The sequence below is a fragment of the Rhamphochromis sp. 'chilingali' genome, assembly GCF_963969265.1.
Source record: "Rhamphochromis sp. 'chilingali' genome assembly, chromosome: 15".
NCBI classification, from domain to species: domain Eukaryota; kingdom Metazoa; phylum Chordata; class Actinopteri; order Cichliformes; family Cichlidae; genus Rhamphochromis; species Rhamphochromis sp. 'chilingali'.
The window spans coordinates 15,367,074-15,387,311 of record NC_137942.1 but is presented as its reverse complement, the minus strand read 5'-3'; the positions used below and the strand labels follow the sequence as shown (position 1 = coordinate 15,387,311).

The 20,238-nt window shown below is 42.9% G+C and overlaps 1 protein-coding gene across 2 annotated transcripts in view; it reads right to left on the bottom strand.

Annotated features, from left to right (window-relative positions):
* LOC308411162 (nuclear GTPase SLIP-GC-like) overlaps positions 1 to 20,238 on the bottom strand; it is a 32,613-nt gene that overhangs the window by 8,654 nt on the left and 3,721 nt on the right. For both annotated transcript variants that reach the window (XR_013974345.1, XM_080904935.1), the window contains exons 10-13: positions 17,860 to 18,076; positions 17,521 to 17,739; positions 15,159 to 15,365; positions 14,891 to 15,066 (exon numbers count right to left, since the gene is read on the bottom strand). Coding sequence is in view for 1 of the 2 variants with exons in the window: in XM_080904935.1 (XP_080761061.1) it covers positions 14,891 to 15,066; positions 15,159 to 15,365; positions 17,521 to 17,739; positions 17,860 to 18,076 (819 nt within the window). In the remaining variant the exon portion in view is untranslated. The remainder of the gene's footprint in view (positions 1 to 14,890; positions 15,067 to 15,158; positions 15,366 to 17,520; positions 17,740 to 17,859; positions 18,077 to 20,238) is intronic.

The window sequence follows — 20,238 nt, the reverse complement described above, 5'->3', positions numbered from 1 at the left end:
GCTGCCAAAGAAGATGGTGACCTGCTTGGGCTTAGTTATCTGGATACTCCTCATGGTGTTACCCCTGTGGTGCAGAAGCTGCCATTTTATCTCCAGGAAAAATGGCTCTCTCTAGGCTTTAAGTACAAAGAAGATCGCAGGGCTCCCTATCCCCCATTCGGCTTCTTTGTGTGTCAGGAAGCACGGATGCGCAACGACCCTGGCCTTACACAGACAGCATTCAGCAGTGAGTTATCAGTCTAAAGCCGAAGGTCACAAAGCTGTGGCAGTTTTTAAAATGAGGGTCTCTCCGGATCCTCTACCCCCTTCCAACGGTACAAGGACTGCATCGTTTGGCACCCAATGTAGAAGCGAGTCATCCACTAGAGATGATCCAGCAGAGCGCTGCCCGCTACACAATAAACCCCACCCCTTACCCAGGTGTTGTGGGTTTAGAGAGAAGCCAATCCGGTCGTTAAGCGATGACGTGACGAATCCTACTTCCGGGCCTAAAGTAGTCTGGGTTTAATATGGCTTTTGTGTTGTTAACATGTTTAATGCTATGTATTTTCTTCTATTTAATCTCAAAAAGCTCATAAAATAGTCAGTGATCACTGTTGACCTCCCTCAGCTTTTATTACCGCTAATCATTTATTTAAGCTCTGTTTTTTAAAACCTTAGGATGTAACTACAGCCCAGCCCATGCAGCAGTATATGAATGACTAACTTTGTATTGTGGATGGATTATCTCAGTTGTTCTCCCGGCTGAAGTTTGGTCCTTTTACAGCATCCTGCCATGCGATTACATTTGTTCCTGACCACCGATAACACTCACGTTAACTTTTATCGAGTGGAAAAAAAGTTAGCTTGTTTATATTATGCTAACATAGCTGTGTCGCTAGTGGTCACGTAGCACATACCAGCTATATACCAGCTAGCCAAACTTCAGTAACCATACAGGGAGTGCAGAATTATTAGGCAAATGAGTATTTTGTCCACATCATCCTCTTCATGCATGTTGCCTTACTCCAAGCTGTATAGGCTCGAAAACCTACTACCAATTAAGCATATTAGGTGATGTGCATCTCTGTAATGAGAAGGGGTGTGGTCTAATGACATCAACACCCTATATCAGGTGTGCATAATTATTAGGCAACGTCCTTTCCTTTGGCAAAATGGGTCAAAAGAAGGACTTGACAGGCTCAGAAAAGTCAAAAATAGTGAGATATCTTGCAGAGGGATGCAGCAGTCTCAAAATTGCAAAGCTTCTGAAGCGTGATCATCGAACAATCAAGCGTTTCATTCAAAATAGTCAACAGGGTCGCAAGAAGCGTGTGGAAAAACCAAGGCGCAAAATAACTGCCCATGAACTGAGAAAAGTCAAGCGTGCAGCTGCCAAGATGCCACTTGCCACCAGTTTGGCCATATTTCAGAGCTGCAACATCACTGGAGTGCCCAAAAGCACAAGGTGTGCAATACTCAGAGACATGGCCAAGGTAAGAAAGGCTGAAAGACGACCACCACTGAACAAGACACATAAGCTGAAACGTCAAGACTGGGCCAAGAAATATCTCAAGACTGGTTTTTCTAAGGTTTTATGGACTGATGAAATGAGAGTGAGTCTTGATGGGCCAGATGGATGGGCCCGTGGCTGGATTGGTAAAGGGCAGAGAGCTCCAGTCCGACTCAGACGCCAGCAAGGTGGAGGTGGAGTACTGGTTTGGGCTGGTATCATCAAAGATGGGCTTTTGGGGCCTTTTCGGGTTGAGGATGGAGTCAAGCTCAACTCCCAGTCCTACTGCCAGTTTCTGGAAGACACCTTCTTCAAGCAGTGGTACAGGAAGAAGTCTGCATCCTTCAAGAAAAACATGATTTTCATGCAGGACAATGCTCCATCACACGCGTTCAAGTACTCCACAGCGTGGCTGGCAAGAAAGGGTATAAAAGAAGAAAAACTAATGACATGGCCACCTTGTTCACCTGATCTGAAGCCCACTGAGAACCTGTGGTCCATCATCAAATGTGAGATTTACAAGGAGGGAAAACAGTACACCTCTCTGAACAGTGTCTGGGAGGCTGTGGTTGCTGCTGCATGCAATGTTGATGGTGAACAGATCAAAACACTGACAGAATCCATGGATGGCAGGCTTTTGAGTGTCCTTGGAAAGAAAGGTGGCTATATTGGTCGCTGATTTGTTTTGTTTTTGAATGTCAGAAATGTATATTTGTGAATGTGGAGTTGTTATATTGGTTTCACTGGTAAAAATAAATAATTGAAATGGGTATATATTTGTTTTTTGTTAAGTTGCCTAATAATTATGCACAGTAATAGTCACCTGCACACACAGATATCCCCCTAAAATAGCTAAAACTAAAAACAAACTAAAAACTACTTCCAAAAACATTCAGCTTTGATATTAATGAGATTTTTGGGTTCATTGAGAACATGGTTGTTGTTCAATAATAAAATTATTCCTCAAAAATACAACTTGCCTAATAATTCTGCACTCCCTGCACAAACGTCACTGCTGTTTAGTTTTCTGTCTTCATTTATGTTGGATGTGATAACAGAGCTGTACGTTTTAATTTGTTTCCAAAACCCGCAGTCAGGACATGCTATATTGTATTTAGATAGAAGCTAGCGAGCTAACTTCCTGCTAACTTCTAACTCCGTTAAATGTCATAAATTCCGACTTTAGACCAATGTTGTAAGATTACATGGTGGAAGGTAAGTGACGGAAGGGAACGGTAAGTGACGGAAGTGATGTTGTAGGTGACGTCAGACGCCGGAGATTTTGGCGGAGAAAAAGCAAATGGTAGCATAGAGTTTAACAAAGGTTTTCCAAGCTTCAGTATTACCAAATATACTAATCAATTGTCATATAACTAACAACATCTGTTTTATCATCTCTAACACCCTGGAGGACAACGGGGAGAGTTTAGACGCTCTCCAAGATTACATCGACCGCTGTTTTCAAGATTTAGTAATGCATAAGGCCCAGAGTGCATCTTCCCCGGCCAAAATCGAGACGCCGTCATCGAAGAGAAGTCGCCAGGCAGACTCCCCCGGTACAACATCGCCTGCCGGCAAAGACATCGCAGAAATCCTGGAGTCAATCGACAAGCGATTGTCCAGTTTCGATGCGAGGCTGTCCCTGGTGGAGATTTTACACCGGGAATTTAAATCTCTGAGAGAATCCCTGGAATTCAGCCAGCGGCAGGTGGAAACGCTTGCCGCTGAAAATGCCACGCTACGGGAGTCGGTTAAATCTCTCACCGATAACGTGACCCAGCTAAACATTGAAAATAAAAAAATAAAAGAGTCCGTTATCGATCTACAAGCCCGTAGCATGAGAGATAATCTTGTGTCTTCTGGTATTCCAGAAACTGCCGGAGAGGACGCAGAGGCAACGGTGAAAAACTTCATTAAAATCCACCTGAAGCTGCCGGAGGACACCGTAAAGAACATCAACTTCGATAGAGTACATCGCTTGGGGGGTGCGCGGTCGCGGACCGGGAGACCACGGCCTATTGTGGCCAAATTCAGTCAATTCAAACAGAAGGAACAGGTGAAGAGTCGCAGCAGAGAGCTGAAAGGAACGGACTTCAGCGTGAACGACCAGTTCCCCAAAGAGATCCTGGAACGACGCAAGGTCCTTGTGGCGGAGGCGTGGCCCCGGGCGCAGCTGCAGGGGAGGAGTGGAGCGGAAGGCTCATCAGGGCGGCGCTGCGAGGCCGGTAAGCACAGCTGATGTTGTTTATGGACTGATGATGGTTTCCCTCCCCTGTGTTATAGTGAGACGGAGAGGAGCGGGAGGGGAAAAAGAGACACACATCAGCTGGGATGGACAGCTGTCATTCTGTGCGATAGTATCAGTGTGTGAAAGTGTAAATAAATGTGGAACTTGGCGATAAAGACCTGTGTGTGCGTGTACCTGTGCCTAGTATATTCCACAGTCCTGTTCCCAGTTCGACGTAGCTTCATCCAGAAAGGCTCCCGTGCTGTCATCGCCGTGGACCGGCTCTACGTGGACGGACAGCTTTACCGCGACCTCGGCACCACACCGTGGTTATATTAACTGCACTCCAGATAAGAACCCGCTACACTCTTTTCTTATTCATTCACACTCTCTCCTTTAACATGAGTTTAAGCTAGTAATATCAATATGATGTCATAGCAGATATAACACCGTCACCCTCCGTCATTGCTTTAATTGGAATGTTTCCGTTTCGTTTCTTTTTTTTTGTTGTCGCTCACAGTTCATGTGGTTTCTTTCTTTCTCTTGTCTTTCACTGCTGTGGCCACCTACTTCCCCACTCACCTACAAACAACACCCTCTATTTCTCCATATTTTCACAACACGATCACGCAAACACATCAGCTCAACGGCAGCACATTCACAACAGCCTCACAGCACGCACAGACTTGCAGGACACATAAGCAAGCCACGCTTGTTCATATTAGTGAATATTCACACACATAGTCAGACTTATGGAGTCTCTCACCACACTTCTTTTTCTCTTTCTATTTACAAACAAGGGATGTTTCCATATTCTCTCCACCTGTCTAAACGAAACACCCAGCATACATCATTAGACATACACGCACAATTAAGGGCATGCTGAGGTTTGTCACATGGAATGTAAATGGAGCTGGCACCAGAGGAAAGAGGTTAAAAATATTTAACCAGCTTAAAAAACTACAGGCAGATGTTGTTTTATTACAAGAAACTCACAAACCTGTCACAGGTTTAAATGAACTTAAAACACCTGAGTTTCCTAACGTGTTTGCAGCCGGTTATAATTCTAGACAACGGGGAGTAGCAATTTTAATACATAAAAATGTTAATTTTACAGTACTCGATACAGTTATAGATCCAGAGGGTAGATTTCTAATTATTAAACTATCAATATTGAACAAAAAACTATGTATTGTTAGTATATATGGTCCAAATGTTGATGAACCCTCATTCTTCCACGGTTTTTTTAGTGCACTCTCTGAACACCTTGATTGCACACTCATTCTTGGCGGTGACCTCAACCTTGGACTAAATGAAGAAATGGATAGGCTCAACACAACAGGAACTCAGCGTAATTGGCAGTCCACAAATATAATCAAACAGTATATGAACGACTTTGGTCTTTGCGATGCATAGCGCTCTCTTCACCCCACCAGTAAGGAATATACTTTTTTCTCGCATGTTCATCACTCTTACTCTCGTCTGGATTATTTTTTGGTCAGCAGCTCACTGCTGTGTGACATTTCAGACACTGAGATTCATCCTATAGCTGTCAGCAATCATGCTCCTGTATCTTTAACACTAATGCACAAGAACAATACTACGCCAAGTAAAAACTGGAGATTTAATATATCACTACTTAAAGATGAAGACTTTATTAAATACTTTAAAAAGGAATGGACTTCATATTTAGACTTTAATGACACTCCCGGAATATCTGCTTCTGTTCTATGGGAAGCAGGGAAAGCTGTGATGAGAGGTAAAATAATTTCTTTCTCATCACACAAAAAGAAAGAAGAAAACAAAAATATTCAGGAATTAGAAAAAAACATCAAATCACTAGAAGAAGCCTACGCGTCCCACCAAGATCAGGAAACATTGAACAAAATATGCAAAACAAAACTAGAATTAAATGAAATTATTAATAAAAAAACACAATTCCTTATACAAAGACTTCGCTTGCAGAATTTTGAACACAGTAACAAATCAGGTCGATTTCTAGCTAACCAGCTAAAAATAAATAAAGAAAAAATAACTATATGTGCTGCTAAAGATTTATCGGGGAACACAATATATGATCCTGGAAGAATAAACAACATTTTTAGGGATTTCTATGAAACTTTATACTCACCACAAATAAACCCATCTAAAAATGAAATTGATCTGTTTCTTGACAACGTAACTCTTCCAAAATTACTAGACAGTCAAGCAATGGAACTGGATTCGCCACTGACGCCAAGTGAACTCCAGGAAGCCCTGATAAGTATGCCCAATAATAAGGCTCCAGGTCCAGACGGCTTCCCTGCAGAATTCTACAAAGAATTCTGGACAATTTTGGCACCAGTATTCCACAGCATGTTGCAGGAAATCGAGGAAAAGGGCAGACTACCACCAAATATGAATTCTGCCAACATTAGTCTCCTGCTAAAACCAGGCAAAGACCCTTTATTTCCCTCAAGCTATCGTCCAATTTCTCTTTTAAATGTAGACCTTAAAATAATCTGCAAAGCTCTCTCAAAGAGATTAGAGAAAATGACCCCCCTCTTAATTCATCCTGACCAAACTGGTTTCATAAAAGGTCGGCACTCCTCAACAAACACTCGTAGATTACTTAATTTAATAGACTACTCATACGATAAAAACATCGAAACCATAATATTATCTCTAGATGCAGAAAAAGCATTTGACAGAGTTAATTGGAAATTTTTATTCGCAACTTTACACAAATTTGGTTTTGGAAACTCTTTCATAAACTGGATAAGAATATTATACAATTCCCCAACGGCTCGTATCAGAACAAATGACCAGACATCCTCCAGCTTCTGTCTCCTGAGGGGCACCAGACAGGGATGCCCACTCTCCCCCTCACTTTTTGCAATTTTTATCGAACCTCTAGCAGCAGCATTTAGACAGGCTACAACAATTAAGGGCATAAAATGTAAGAACATAGAACATAAAATCAGTCTCTATGCGGATGATGTGTTGCTTTTTCTGCAAAACACACAAACCAACCTCTCTGAGGTAATTACTTTAATAAACTGGTTTTCAAGAGTTTCAGATTATTCAATTAATTGGCCAAAATCTACAGTTCTCCCCATTAACTGCTCCTTCCATAATTCTTCCTCTGCCCCACTGCAATCCGGAAATATTAAATATTTAGGTATTAATGTCTCTCCTAAGCTTTCAGACTTAACTAAACTAAACCACATCCCACTTCTAAAGAAAGTAGAAGGCGATCTGACTAGATGGAAATCTTTACCCATATCACTCATGGGAAGGGTCGCCACTATAAAAATGATGATCTTGCCAAAAATAAATTACTTATTTTTGATGATCCCTAACAAACCATCACAAGATTGGTTCAGATCTCTGGATTCATATATTTCCAAATTCCTTTGGAAAGATAAACCCCCGCGTATTAGCTTAAAAACGCTACAAAGAACCAAGGATAGAGGAGGATTAGATCTGCCTAATTTTCACCAATACTTCTTAGCCAACAGGCTTCAGTTCATCTCAGAATGGTTAAAACATACCTTCTTAGTTGAGCCCTGGCTAGATGTTGAACAGGCACTATGCAAGGATCTAGAGATTTCAGACCTACCATTTATTAGCTCAAACATCAAAAGACATGAATGCTTTAAAAGTATCAACATCAGCTTTTCTCTAACAGCATGGTGGGAGTTTCTAAAAATAACGGAGTCTTCATTAATCCCATGCAAACGTACACCTATCTGGAATAACCCTGACATATTACAAAACAATAATATGATTAATTTCCCAGAATGGAGTTGTAAAGGAATTAAATACTTAGAACATATATTAGAGGGAACAGAATTTATTCCATTTGACAGACTAGTTGAACAATATGGGATCAACAAGACAAGGTTTTTAGAATATCAACAAATTAAATCCATAGTAAAAAAGAAATTTAACCTCAGTCAAGTTGAATTACAAACACCACTAAGTGCGGCACATTTTCTTACTCTTAAATCCCCCAAATTATTATCTAAAATATACAGAACACTTTCTAAATTAGATGAATCAATATCCCTTCCTACTGCAAAGTGGGAAGCAGATTTATCAGTCAACCTAGACCAAAACTTCTGGTCTCAGATTTGCTTAAAAACTTTTAAATTAATTAAAAATCCCAGTCTGCAATTAATACAATACAAAATACTTCATAGAGTGCACTATACAGGTCATCGGATGTTCAAGATGGGCTTTACATCTTCCAACAACTGCTCACACTGTCAAGGCAATACACCAGACAATTACATCCACGCTCTTTGGTTCTGTCCACCAGTGCAAAAGTTTTGGCGCGAGATATGTGAAGACTTATCAAAGTGTCTGAAATGTAACATTCCAACTTCCCCCTTAGTGTGTCTACTGGGCAGCTTAGATAATGTCACTTCAGAAAAGAATATAGCCCATATGATCTTCACTGCCCTATGCATAGCCAAGAAAACAGTCCTCATGAACTAGAAAAATAAAAATAATCTTAATTCTAACCAATATAGAAATTATCTATTAGATTACATTAGTCTTGACACAGCCTCTGCCACCACATTAGATCAATTGCTCTGGGCCCCTTTTATCAGCTCCATCACCTAGTGGGGGTGGGGGGTCATAGTTTGGTCCCGCCTTCACTGTTGTGATTGGTGAGGGGGTAGGGACAGGCTTAGGGCGTCGGGGGGTTCCCGGGAGGCATCTTCCTTGGGGGGCTCAACCCGGGGTAGCGGTCACGTCCGGTTGGGGGCTCTGTTGGCTCTCAGGTGACTGTTTCCTCGCGGCTGCGTGCAGTGGGGCTAGGGGAGGGTCTGTGCTGACGGACGTGGGTTACTGACCTGGCAACCTGGCTGCCCCTGGGTGGGTCCGGGATGGGCGTGAGGTTCTGGGGGCGCTCCGTCTCTGGGCTGGGGCCCGGGCCGGGCCTCGGGGGCTTGGGTCCTGGTTGGTGTGCTGCCGGGGTTGTGGGCGGGTGGGTGCATGGGGGCCCGGCCCTGGAGCAGGGTGCCGCCGGTGCGTCGAGCCGCCTGGGGGGCTCTTCAACTGGTGGGGGGGATGGTCACATCTTGCAGGAGCTTTCTTCTCTTCAGGAACTCTCTGCAGGAGGGGGAGATACAGGAGAGGTGGAGGAAGATCTCAGCCTGGGCGTTTACCATCTTATGTAGTCTGGAAGATGTGTGGATGGTGGGGTGGGTGCAGTTTTCTCTGTGGTGGGGTTGGGTGGACTGTCCAGGGCTCTGTGGAGCCGGGGGGCGCTACTGCACTGGGCCCCGGTCTGATGGGCCTGGGCCCCCCTTCCCTGGCGGGTCGCGGAGGGTGGGAGTGCCTACTGGGGTCAGCGGGGGAGCTGGCCCCAGGGAGGGGTTACCTGCCCCTCCCTTCCTTCCCTCCCCATCTCCAGCTGCCTCCCTCTTCCCGCTCCTCCACAACCACCCACACATGCAGGGCCTTGGAGTGGGGGTATGTCACCAGGGTGCAGAGGAGGCTACCCCCCCCCCCCCCCCGTCCCCTTCTGGCTGCCTCTGCCTCAATTTTATCCCACAACTTAGACATTCACATTATTCACACTCTCATTACACATACATATAGGATCTTGGGGGTGGGCACAATCACGGAGTCCAAATTACCATCAGGGTGTATACCTCACCCCTGACGTCGTTGCCCACCTCTCAATTTTAAATGCACTTAGTCATTGAGGGCTAGCAGGAGGGACTATGCGCTTACCTGCTGCTCCTTGGCAGGTAGCTCCATGCCCTCCTGGGTTTTAATTACACCTTAGAACACATATGCATCAACACTACAATGAGCGGGTGGAGGGAGGTTTGGAGTCTTCTCCCACTCCCATTCTCTGCGGCCTGCTGGAGCGGGAGGGCTAGTGGGAGGAGTTGGCCGTCCGACTGCGGTCTGGGGTGTGGGGCCTCCCTGCTGCTGCGGAGTCGGGGTGGTCTGCCTCTCCCCACCGCAGGGGCCTGGGGCTCGCTCGGGCCCCTTTGGAGGTGGGGTGCCCCCGGCCTCTCGGCCTGGGGCTCGGTCACTCAGGCACAGCTGGGGGCCGGCGGAGCTCACGGGCGCGTCACTGCAACTCCCCCTGACTTCTGCTCCGCGGCTGCTGGGCGAGCCCTCATCTGGGACTCTCCTCAGCTCTTACTGGAACAGTGGCGCGGCTGCCCCTCTGTTGGTCTTCCATGGTCTCTTGTGTTCTGGGGGCCTCTGGATGTCTGGAGTTTTGATCTCCTCCATACCCGCTTCACACCCTGGAGGACGGGGCTGTGGCCCCCCCACACTCCCTAGCAGATCATTACATGGAGAAACCTTTGGAATGCAAGCATGCTGATCCACACAGGTATGCACACATGGGTATTCACAGACGCGGACTAAAGCTTTCTTGGCTGCTGCCTCAAAGCACACTGTGCGCTGTCTATCTTGCGTGCTGCACAATATCGTTTATTATTTAGTAAATATTGATATCTATGACTAGCTAGTTTATTGTGATGGTGCTTTGTTTTCTCTATTATTATGTTGCTCTTTGTTGTTTGCTGTCTCCTCTGTTTGTTTTTTTTATTTGTTTTTTTTTTTCTCCATACAGGTGACCCAGGAGTTCTTTTTTTTTTTTCTCTCTCTTACCCCCCCCTCTCACCGTCTCTTCTCCCCTTTGGTTTTCTTTCTTTCTCTCCCCCTCTTTCTCTCATTCATTCCCCCTGTCCTATTTATAAAAAAAAAAAAAAAAAAAAAAATGTCATAAATTCCGTTTTCACGGATGCCTGGATGTTAAACTCAATTGTTACACCTGGTAGAGCAGAACACTGATAATTTTATTAAAGATGAAAGACTTTAGACAGTTTTTCAACTCTCAGTAATGCCATAGTGATCGTTTGATATATGGACCTGCAGCGGAGTTTAGGCCCAGACACGGCTAGTGACGTCAGACTTAACGACCGGATAGAAGAAAGGAAAGCGCTCTTAACCCTTTAAGACCTACCATAGAACCAAGTCCGCCAGAGCTTACTTTATATTTTTATATGCTGTAGTGCCATTTTTGGGAACATTTCAAGTTGCTATACATCAATACAACTGTCATAGCCCATATTTTAATAATATGTATGCATTAAGTCCATAGTAACTACATTAATTGCAAAAAAGTGATTTAAAAAGTGAAAAAAGTGCAATAAAGTACAAACAAATTGAAAATCATTTTTGTTTTTTTTTACATAAATTTCTACTTGGAGAAATTTAAGAGGTTTATCCCTCAAAAATTTAAATACAAAAAAGTTGCAAAAAATAGTTTACAACAACAGGAAATTTATTTTGAGTGTCTTCATAGATTTGCTGCTACGGAGTCGGGGTGGTCTGCCTCTCCCCACCGCAGGGAAAAGGGTAACACCACCTGGGTCTGGGTGCAGTTCCCCCCTCCAGGGGCAAGGGTACCTAGACCCGGTTTGTAGAGTACGCTTGGGGAGTGTGATCGTGTGTACAGCGTCTCTTTATGTCTGTCTCCACGTTGGTTGAGTGTGGAGTGAGTGCATATGAGAGCTTGAGGGGGGGAATGGATGTTTGTGTCTGTGTGTGCCTGTATGTCTGTGTCTATATGTCAGGTTGGGTATCAGACACCACCTCTCTGGGGACACCTCAGGCCCTCCAAGGTTTGGAGGCCTATCTCCACCCACCACCACTTCCCCTGCCGGTGGCGGACTCCCTCAGGTGTCAGTGCGTTGGTGGTTCTTTGTGTCTGGGGGTGGGCGCCCAGGTACACACCGGCTCACTCCTTGGCGGCCGCTTATCGGGGCCTGGAACCTGGGGCTCGCTCGGACCACTTCGGAGGTGGGGTGCCCCCGGCCTCTCGGCCTGGGGCTCGGTCACTCAGGCACAGCTGGCTGCCGGCGGAGCTCACGGGCGCGTCACTGCAACTCCCCCTGGCTTCTGCTCCGCGGCTGCTGAGTGAACCCTCATCTGGGACTCTCCTCAGCTCTTTCTGGGACAGTGGCGCGGCTGCCCCTCTGTTGGTTTTCCATGGTCTCTTGTGTTCTGGGGGCCTCTGGATGTCTGGAGTTTTGATCTCCTCCATACCTGCTTCATACCCTGGAGGACGGGGCTGTGGCCCCCCCCACACTCCCTAGCAGATCGTTACATGGAGAAACCTTTGGAATACAAGCACGCTGATCCACACAGGTATGCACACGGGTGTTCACTGCTCGTAGACTTAAATTACACCTTTCTTGGCTACTACTTCGAAGCACATCTGTCCTGCGTGCTGCACAACAACATTGAATATTTAGTATATACTGCTGTTTACACTTAGCGAGATTAATGCGATGGTGTTGTGTTTAGTATGTTGCTTTGTTTTTTTGTCTTCTATTCTTCTCTCAACAGGTGATCCAGGAGATTTTTATTTTTTTTCTCCCCCCCTTTCTCACTGTCCCTCTCCCCTTCTGTTTTTCCTTTCCTTCCTCTTTCTTTCTCCCTTTCCTATCCCTCACTGATGTCTGTCCCGTCTGTAACATCTGAAAATAAAATATAATAAATAATAAAAACAAAGATCGACCAAATGGACCAATACAGCAATGCCACGAAGATCCATTTGGCAAAGTAAATCCATTGGGTATCCTTGTTGGTCTTCAGACAACAATTCTGATGGCTAAAGAACCAAATGGGACAGGCAAAAAAAAATAAATAAATAAAATTATTCCTCAAAAATACAACTTGCCTAATAATTCTGCACTCCCTGCACAAACGTCACTGCTGTTTAGTTTTCTGTCTTCATTTATGTTGGATGTGATAACAGAGCTGTACGTTTTAATTTGTTTCCAAAACCCGCAGTCAGGACATGCTATATTGTATTTAGATAGAAGCTAGCGAGCTAACTTCCTGCTAACTTCTAACTCCGTTAAATGTCATAAATTCCGTTTTCACGGATGCCTGGATGTTAAACTCAATTGTTACATCTGGTAGAGCAGAACACTGATAATTTTATTAAAGATGAAAGACTTTAGACAGTTTTTCAACTCTCAGTAATGCCATAGTGATCGTTTGATATATGGACCTGCAGCGGAGTTTAGGCCCAGACACGGCTAGTGACGTCAGACTTAACGACCGGATAGAAGAAAGGAAAGCGCTCTTAACCCTTTAAGACCTACCATAGAACCAAGTCCGCCAGAGCTTACTTTATATTTTTATATGCTGTAGTGCCATTTTTGGGAACATTTCAAGTTGCTATACATCAATACAACTGTCATAGCCCATATTTTAATAATATGTATGCATTAAGTCCATAGTAACTACATTAATTGCAAAAAAGTGATTTAAAAAGTGAAAAAAGTGCAATAAAGTACAAACAAATTGAAAATCATTTTTGTTTTTTTTTTACATAAATTTCTACTTGGAGAAATTTAAGAGGTTTATCCCTCAAAAATTTAAATACAAAAAAGTTGCAAAAAATAGTTTACAACAACAGGAAATTTATTTTGAGTGTCTTCATAGATTTATTTTTGAGATACACCAATTTTTATCTACTGCAGGAAAAACGAAAAACAATCCTATGATGCAAATTTGCAAAGAAAACAGAATGTGCATCATTCTAAGCATCCCAGCAACTATTCAGAAAAATATAAAGTCAAGCATGACTTATAAAAACACCATTATAGGCTTTTAAGGCCTACAAGTAAAAAACTACATTTTCCGCGAAAATGACGTCACTTCCGGTTTCAGGCAGGAAATGCGGACATGCGATCGTTCGCGCTGACGTCTGTTTCAATGTGGGAAGTGTAACAAACAGCTGATCGTATCGGCAAAGCGTTTTTCGGGAATATTATGTTTTTGTTCCTGTTTTTGTTCCAGACAGGCTCAGCATGGAACCACCTTTTAGCAATGTCGGCATTGACGTGTTTGGGCCCTTGTCTGTATCAGCCCGTCGCACGAGAGGAGGCCACGCTGATAGTAAGAGGTGGGCTGTCCTCTTCACCTGTCTGTGTGTCAGAGCTATACACATTGAGGTAATTGAGTCATTGGATTCCTCCAGTTTCATAAACACATTCAGAAGGTTTATGGCGATTCGAGGGCCTTTGAAAAACATACGCTCTGACCGGGGCACTAATTTCACCAGAGCTTGCAAAGATATGGGGATTCCCTCAAATCTTGATGGGAAAGCCATGGAGAGGTTTCTGTCAGAACACGGATGTACGTGGACCTTCAACACACAACATTCCTCTCATATGGGAGGAGCATGGAAAAGGATGATCGGCATCACACGTCGTATCCTGGACTCGATGCTTCTTCAAATGAGCTCCTCCAAACTCACACATGACGTACTCACAACATTCATGGCTGAGGTTTCAGCCATAGTGAACAGTCGACCACTTGTGCCTGTGTCAAACGATCCTACAGATCCTTTCATTCTTACACCGGCTTCATTGCTTACTCAGAAAGTAGGTCCATGCCCAGTACCAGAAGGAGATTTTGGACATAAGAACCTATTGAAGCAACAGTGGTGCAGGGTCCAAAGCTTGTCTAACACATTTTGGGACAGGTGGCGGAAACAGTATCTGTCAACGCTACAGTGTCGAACAAAGTGGACATCTGACCGGCCAAACCTTAAGAAAGGAAGCGTGATGCTTCTTAAGGACAGTCAGTGCAGTAGGAACAAATGGCCCTTAGGAATTATCATTGATGTGTATCCTAGTAAAGATGGAAGGGTGCCCAAAGTGCAAGTAAAGGTCATCAAGAAAGAGGAACCAAAGCTTTACGTCCGACCTGTGAATGAGATGATCTTGCTCATTCCTCCGGATGACTGAAATGTGTTTGACCTTGTCATATTAGTAGGTGAAACCCGCTGGGTTTCAGACGGGGAGTGTTCTGTCACCATGTAACTGTTTAGTCTGAATGTCGACTCTAGCAAGGCGTTAGAGGCAGAGGACATTACAAGTCCCTCCAGAACAAAGAAATTCAACTGCCTGTCTCACTCTCCGCTATTCCCCTCCCTCTCTGTTTATTACTAAGTCCGCCATCTTCAGTAAACTTCGTAAAATTGTATCTGCATCTGAGACTGCTTTTGACCCAAATGTTCTGTATTAATTTTTTAAAAAGGCTCAACCCAGTGCTTCGCTTTTTGTCTAACCTGGGTTGATCTTACATGGAAACACCCTGTAGTTGATCAGCATGCAAAATGTACTTACAGATCATCTGAATCATCAACAAGATCAGACTTGGTGCAAATAAAATGAATTTGCTGACATTCGCCACCATTTCCAATCAGACTACTGACACTTTCCAGGATCCCCCAGGCTGCTTTCTCTGATGCTGCTCGATTAATTTCAGTCACAATCCACACAATAGAACAATCTCCAACTATCTGAAAGGAGAATAACATGTCTCAGTGCTTAATAGAAAGATGACTGTTTACAGACAACACAGTATAAGCAAAGAGCAGTAAATGTGAATTACCCCTTTCCACATCTGATCTCTGCTCTTGTTACAGTCACCATTTCCAGGGAGGTCCACAAGTGTCACATGCTGGAGAAGAGGCCTGTTTGGCACCCTGACAGTCACACACTTCACTAGTGGCCAAAAACACTTTTTTCCTTCATCACCTTCTTCTTGTTTTGAATCACTTCTTGTGTACTTGACAAATTTTGCAGAGAGTTCATTAGCCTGCAATAAATAATAAAAGCAGTGCAGTTTAATTTCAGTCCGCAATGCAAGTGCTTTACAAGTGCACTGACTATTAAAAGTCAGTGACACAAAAAAATCAGGTCATGTGAAATCCTTTTTAGAACAATCAACCATTTGATAGTTTCAATAAAGTGCCTAATTATTATTCAAAACCAAAATTAAAATACTCTTTTTTTATTTATTTAAAAGTTTTTATTTTCTATTTTAAATCACACTAAGTACACTCTTGGTCTCAACAGTTATTATTACTATTAGCAGAAACTACCTGATCTCAGTTATTTTGTACAGTTGTCCACCACTTTGAGATATTAATAAGCCACTTTAGACCGCTCCCTTATTCACTATAGCGGATAACGTGCCATGTTTTGAATGTCAGGGTTTTACACCACTTTTTGCCATTCCTGACACAACCGACTGTCAGACACCGATTTACTTTTGATTGTTTGTCGTCATTTTGATTCAATCTTTGTTGACTTTGCTCAGCAGTGAATTTCTACAGAGAGATTTAAAAAGGGTAAGAGTAGGTTAAAACAAGGAACTGATCACTGTTGTGTGAAGAGGTAAAGGTTCCTACTGCGATGTAAAAAAAAAATAAAAAAAATAAATCATGCTCTACATCAGTGTTTTCCAACCTTTTGGAGCCACGGCACATATTTCACATCAGATAAATCACACGGCACACCACCAAAGAAAAATGTCAAAAAAGCATATTGATAATTTTTCCGTTCACCTGGTATAGCGGAATTGGTTCGGTTTGTCTCCAATATACCTTTTTAGCTTTCTTCTGAAGGCCTTAGTCTTGCTAAGGCCTTCATCTGGGTTGGAATTTTCTCCAGGACCCAGGTCAGTTTGACTACTTTTTCTTTTCAAATATTTATCTATCGTTATCATGTGCTGCGTTGTCTCACTCACAGCATGACTGTTGTATAATTTCTTCTTCTTCTTCTTCTGTTTTACTAGCAGTTGGTAACCCATTTAATTAGAGCAGGTAGTTCCAGGGCACACCTGATCATTTCTCAGAGTGGTTGGGAAACACTGCTCTACATAATGGACCTGGACCAGTCTTGGGATCTGTTAACCACAGTTATTACAAGAACAGATTTTTTTTCTGGATATGTGATCATCTAAATGTGATTATGGGATCTCAGTAAGAACTATTTCGTTGCGATCACTGCATTTCAGTGTTTTGTGTTTTTTAGACTTTTGAATTTATGCTGCATTCTGTTTTCTGAAGTGAGTTATGTTTCTAGATCTTAGTCTTTTGTTAATTTGGTCAGTTATCTTTTTTGTCCAGGTTGTCCTAGTTTCACCTGTGTGCATTTCTGTCATGTAACGGTGTGTGGCAGGCAGGAAAATAGGACCCAAACGCAAACTCACGGGAAAACAGGACTGAACTCAAAATGCAGCTTTAATGCTGACAAAAAGGTGACAAAAGATAACGGTGATACAAAAGCGATACAAAACTAAACTGGGAGATGCTAATTGTAACACATACCAGAAGACACGGGGAGAATCACACACAGCATGAGGGACGACACGACACTGACTCAGAGAAACACGGGGTTTAAATACACTGGGAAGTAACGAGGGGAATGAGACACAGAAGGAGGGCACAGCTGGGAGAAATCAGGACTGACGGGACAAGCAAAGCAGGACGCATTCACATAAGACACGGACCATCAAAGTAAAACAGGAAGTATCACACAGAGACGCGAACTTGACACAGTGGAGACAGCAACTAAGAAACACAGAGACATAAACCATAAGGCAGAGGTCTAAGAACCAAAATACACAGGGAAATACTCATCTGGGAACACAAGAGACTAGACTAGAGGGAGTAACAAAAGACCAACCATGAGAACATAATGCACAATGCAGAGTGACAGAAAACAAGAAACTCAAACATGCAAAGACACCCAATTACACAGAACAGAGGGGACACAGAGAGACATGAAGGGCAAGGGATCAAAACTAGAAACCATAGAATAAATCACACACAAGTACAATAATACAAAAATCCCAAAGAACTAAAAACGCTGGGTCAGGAGACCCAGGACCGTGACAATTTCCCAGCATCCCCAGTGTGTAGTCTCTTATGGCTGTCTGTTATAGTAGTAATATGAGTTTGTCTTACTGATTCACATGTCAACATCTTCCGCCTGGATTGGAGAAATTCTGGAATTTCTTTGAAATATTTGCGGTCCATGAGGTTTTCAAAGGACTTTTCTTTCCATTCTTCTCCATACAGTGTTGACAGCTTTTCAACAGCATCATGATAATCATCATCTTCCTTTTCCTGATTTTTATTATTGTCAAGAAACTGATGAAATGACCACAACTCTTCGTTCCACTCCTACAAAATTAGACGACAAGCCATTTATTGAGGTATGTACCCAACCGTTAACCCCAATAACTGAAGTGTAACACCTATAATAGTTTTAAGTAAAAATCTAACTTTCATAGCTCATTTTACCTCCTTTGTGATGAACTCAATTTCTGCCTCATAGTTTGAGCTGTGTTTGTTAGCTTCCACTTTGATCATGACTGACGTGCATGCATTGATGCTTCCTGAGGGTAAAAGATTCTTCTCTTTGATGATGGCATTTATCAAAGAGCTCTTTCCAGCCCCAGTTTTACCAAAGACACCAACCAGCTCCCTCTTCTTTATCTCCAAATCACTGATCTTTTTCCTGTTGAACAAGATTTTAAATATGGGTTAATTCATTCAGTCATGAAATTTTTTTAGGTATGCTTTAAATAAGAGAGTTTAAAAGAGAGTTATAATCATGGTAGTGATTAACCAATCAATTATCACAATATATTTCAGTTCTATACACTTGTTCCACTAACTGTTTACTGTATGTTGTTTTGATCCACACCTTCTTTTTGTGTCAGTTAAAGTGAAAGTTTCCCCCAAGAATTGGTAAATACCAGGAACAGGAAAAAAAAATACAGGGAGTGCAGAATTATTAGGCAAATGAGTATTTTGTCCACATCATCCTCTTCATGCATGTTGTCTTACTCCAAGCTGTATAGGCTCGAAAACCTACTACCAATTAAGCATATTAGGTGATGTGCATCTCTGTAATGAGAAGGGGTGTGGTCTAATGACATCAACACCCTATATCAGGTGTGCATAATTATTAGGCAACGTCCTTTCCTTTGGCAAAATGGGTCAAAAGAAGGACTTGACAGGCTCAGAAAAGTCAAAAATAGTGAGATATCTTGCAGAGGGATGCAGCAGTCTCAAAATTGCAAAGCTTCTGAAGCGTGATCATCGAACAATCAAGCGTTTCATTCAAAATAGTCAACAGGGTCGCAAGAAGCGTGTGGAAAAACCAAGGCGCAAAATAACTGCCCATGAACTGAGAAAAGTCAAGCGTGCAGCTGCCAAGATGCCACTTGCCACCAGTTTGGCCATATTTCAGAGCTGCAACATCACTGGAATGCCCAAAAGCACAAGGTGTGCAATACTCAGAGACATGGCCAAGGTAAGAAAGGCTGAAAGACGACCACCACTGAACAAGACACACAAGCTGAAACGTCAAGACTGGGCCAAGAAATATCTCAAGACTGGTTTTTCTAAGGTTTTATGGACTGATGAAATGAGAGTGAGTCTTGATGGGCCAGATGGATGGGCCCGTGGCTGGATTGGTAAAGGGCAGAGAGCTCCAGTCCGACTCAGATGCCAGCAAGGTGGAGGTGGAGTACTGGTTTGGGCTGGTATCATCAAAGATGAGCTTGTGGGGCCTTTTCGGGTTGAGGATGGAGTTAAGCTCAACTCCCAGTCCTACTGCCAGTTTCTGGAAGACACCTTCTTCAAGCAGCGGTACAGGAAGAAGTCTGCATCCTTCAAGAAAAACATGATTTTCATGCAGGACAATGCTCCATCACACGCGTTCAAGTACTCCATAGCGTGGCTGGCAAGAAAGGGTATAAAAGAAGAAAAACTAATGACATGGCCTCCTTGTTCACCTGATCTGAACCCCATTGAGAACCTGTGGTCCATCATCAAATGTGAGATTTACAAGGAGGGAAAACAGTACACCTCTCTGAACAGTGTCTGGGAGGCTGTGGTTGCTGCTGCACGCAATGTTGATGGTGAACAGATCAAAACACTGACAGAATCCATGGATGGCAGGCTTTTGAGTGTCCTTGCAAAGAAAGGTGGCTATATTGGTCGCTGATTTGTTTTTGTTTTGTTTTTGAATGTCAGAAATGTATATTTGTGAATGTGAAGATGTTATTTTGGTTTCACTGGTAAAAATAAATAATTGAAATGGGTATATATTTGTTTTTTTGTTTAGTTGCCTAATAATTATGCACAGTAATAGTCACCTGCACACACAGATATCCCCCTAAAATAGCAAAAACTAAAAACTACTTCCAAAAACATTCAGCTTTGATATTAATGTGTTTTTTGGGTTCACTGAGAACATGGTTGTTGTTCAATAATAAAATTATTCCTCAAAAATACAACTTGCCTAATAATTCTGCACTCCCTGCATTGATAAGTCACCAAAACTTCCTAAAAATATCAGTCTTTGTTGGTCTTAACTTGGATAGTTATAGTCTACTATTGAATCATAAATCAATGTATCCTTGTATTTGTCGCTTGCAGTTGCCTGGATTGAAAATTGGAACTTGCTGAACGTACATACAATACACAAACATCACATTGGGGAGACAGGTCAGACTAGGTGGCATAAAGTGAAATGTATAACACAAAAAGGCAATCGAGGAGAAAAAAGAAGAATTGGTAGATACCAGGAACAGGAAAAAAATGTAGCTCAGTCACCAAAACTTTCCAATAAATTTTACTACTGTATTATTTCAGCGTCTATAATTGTAC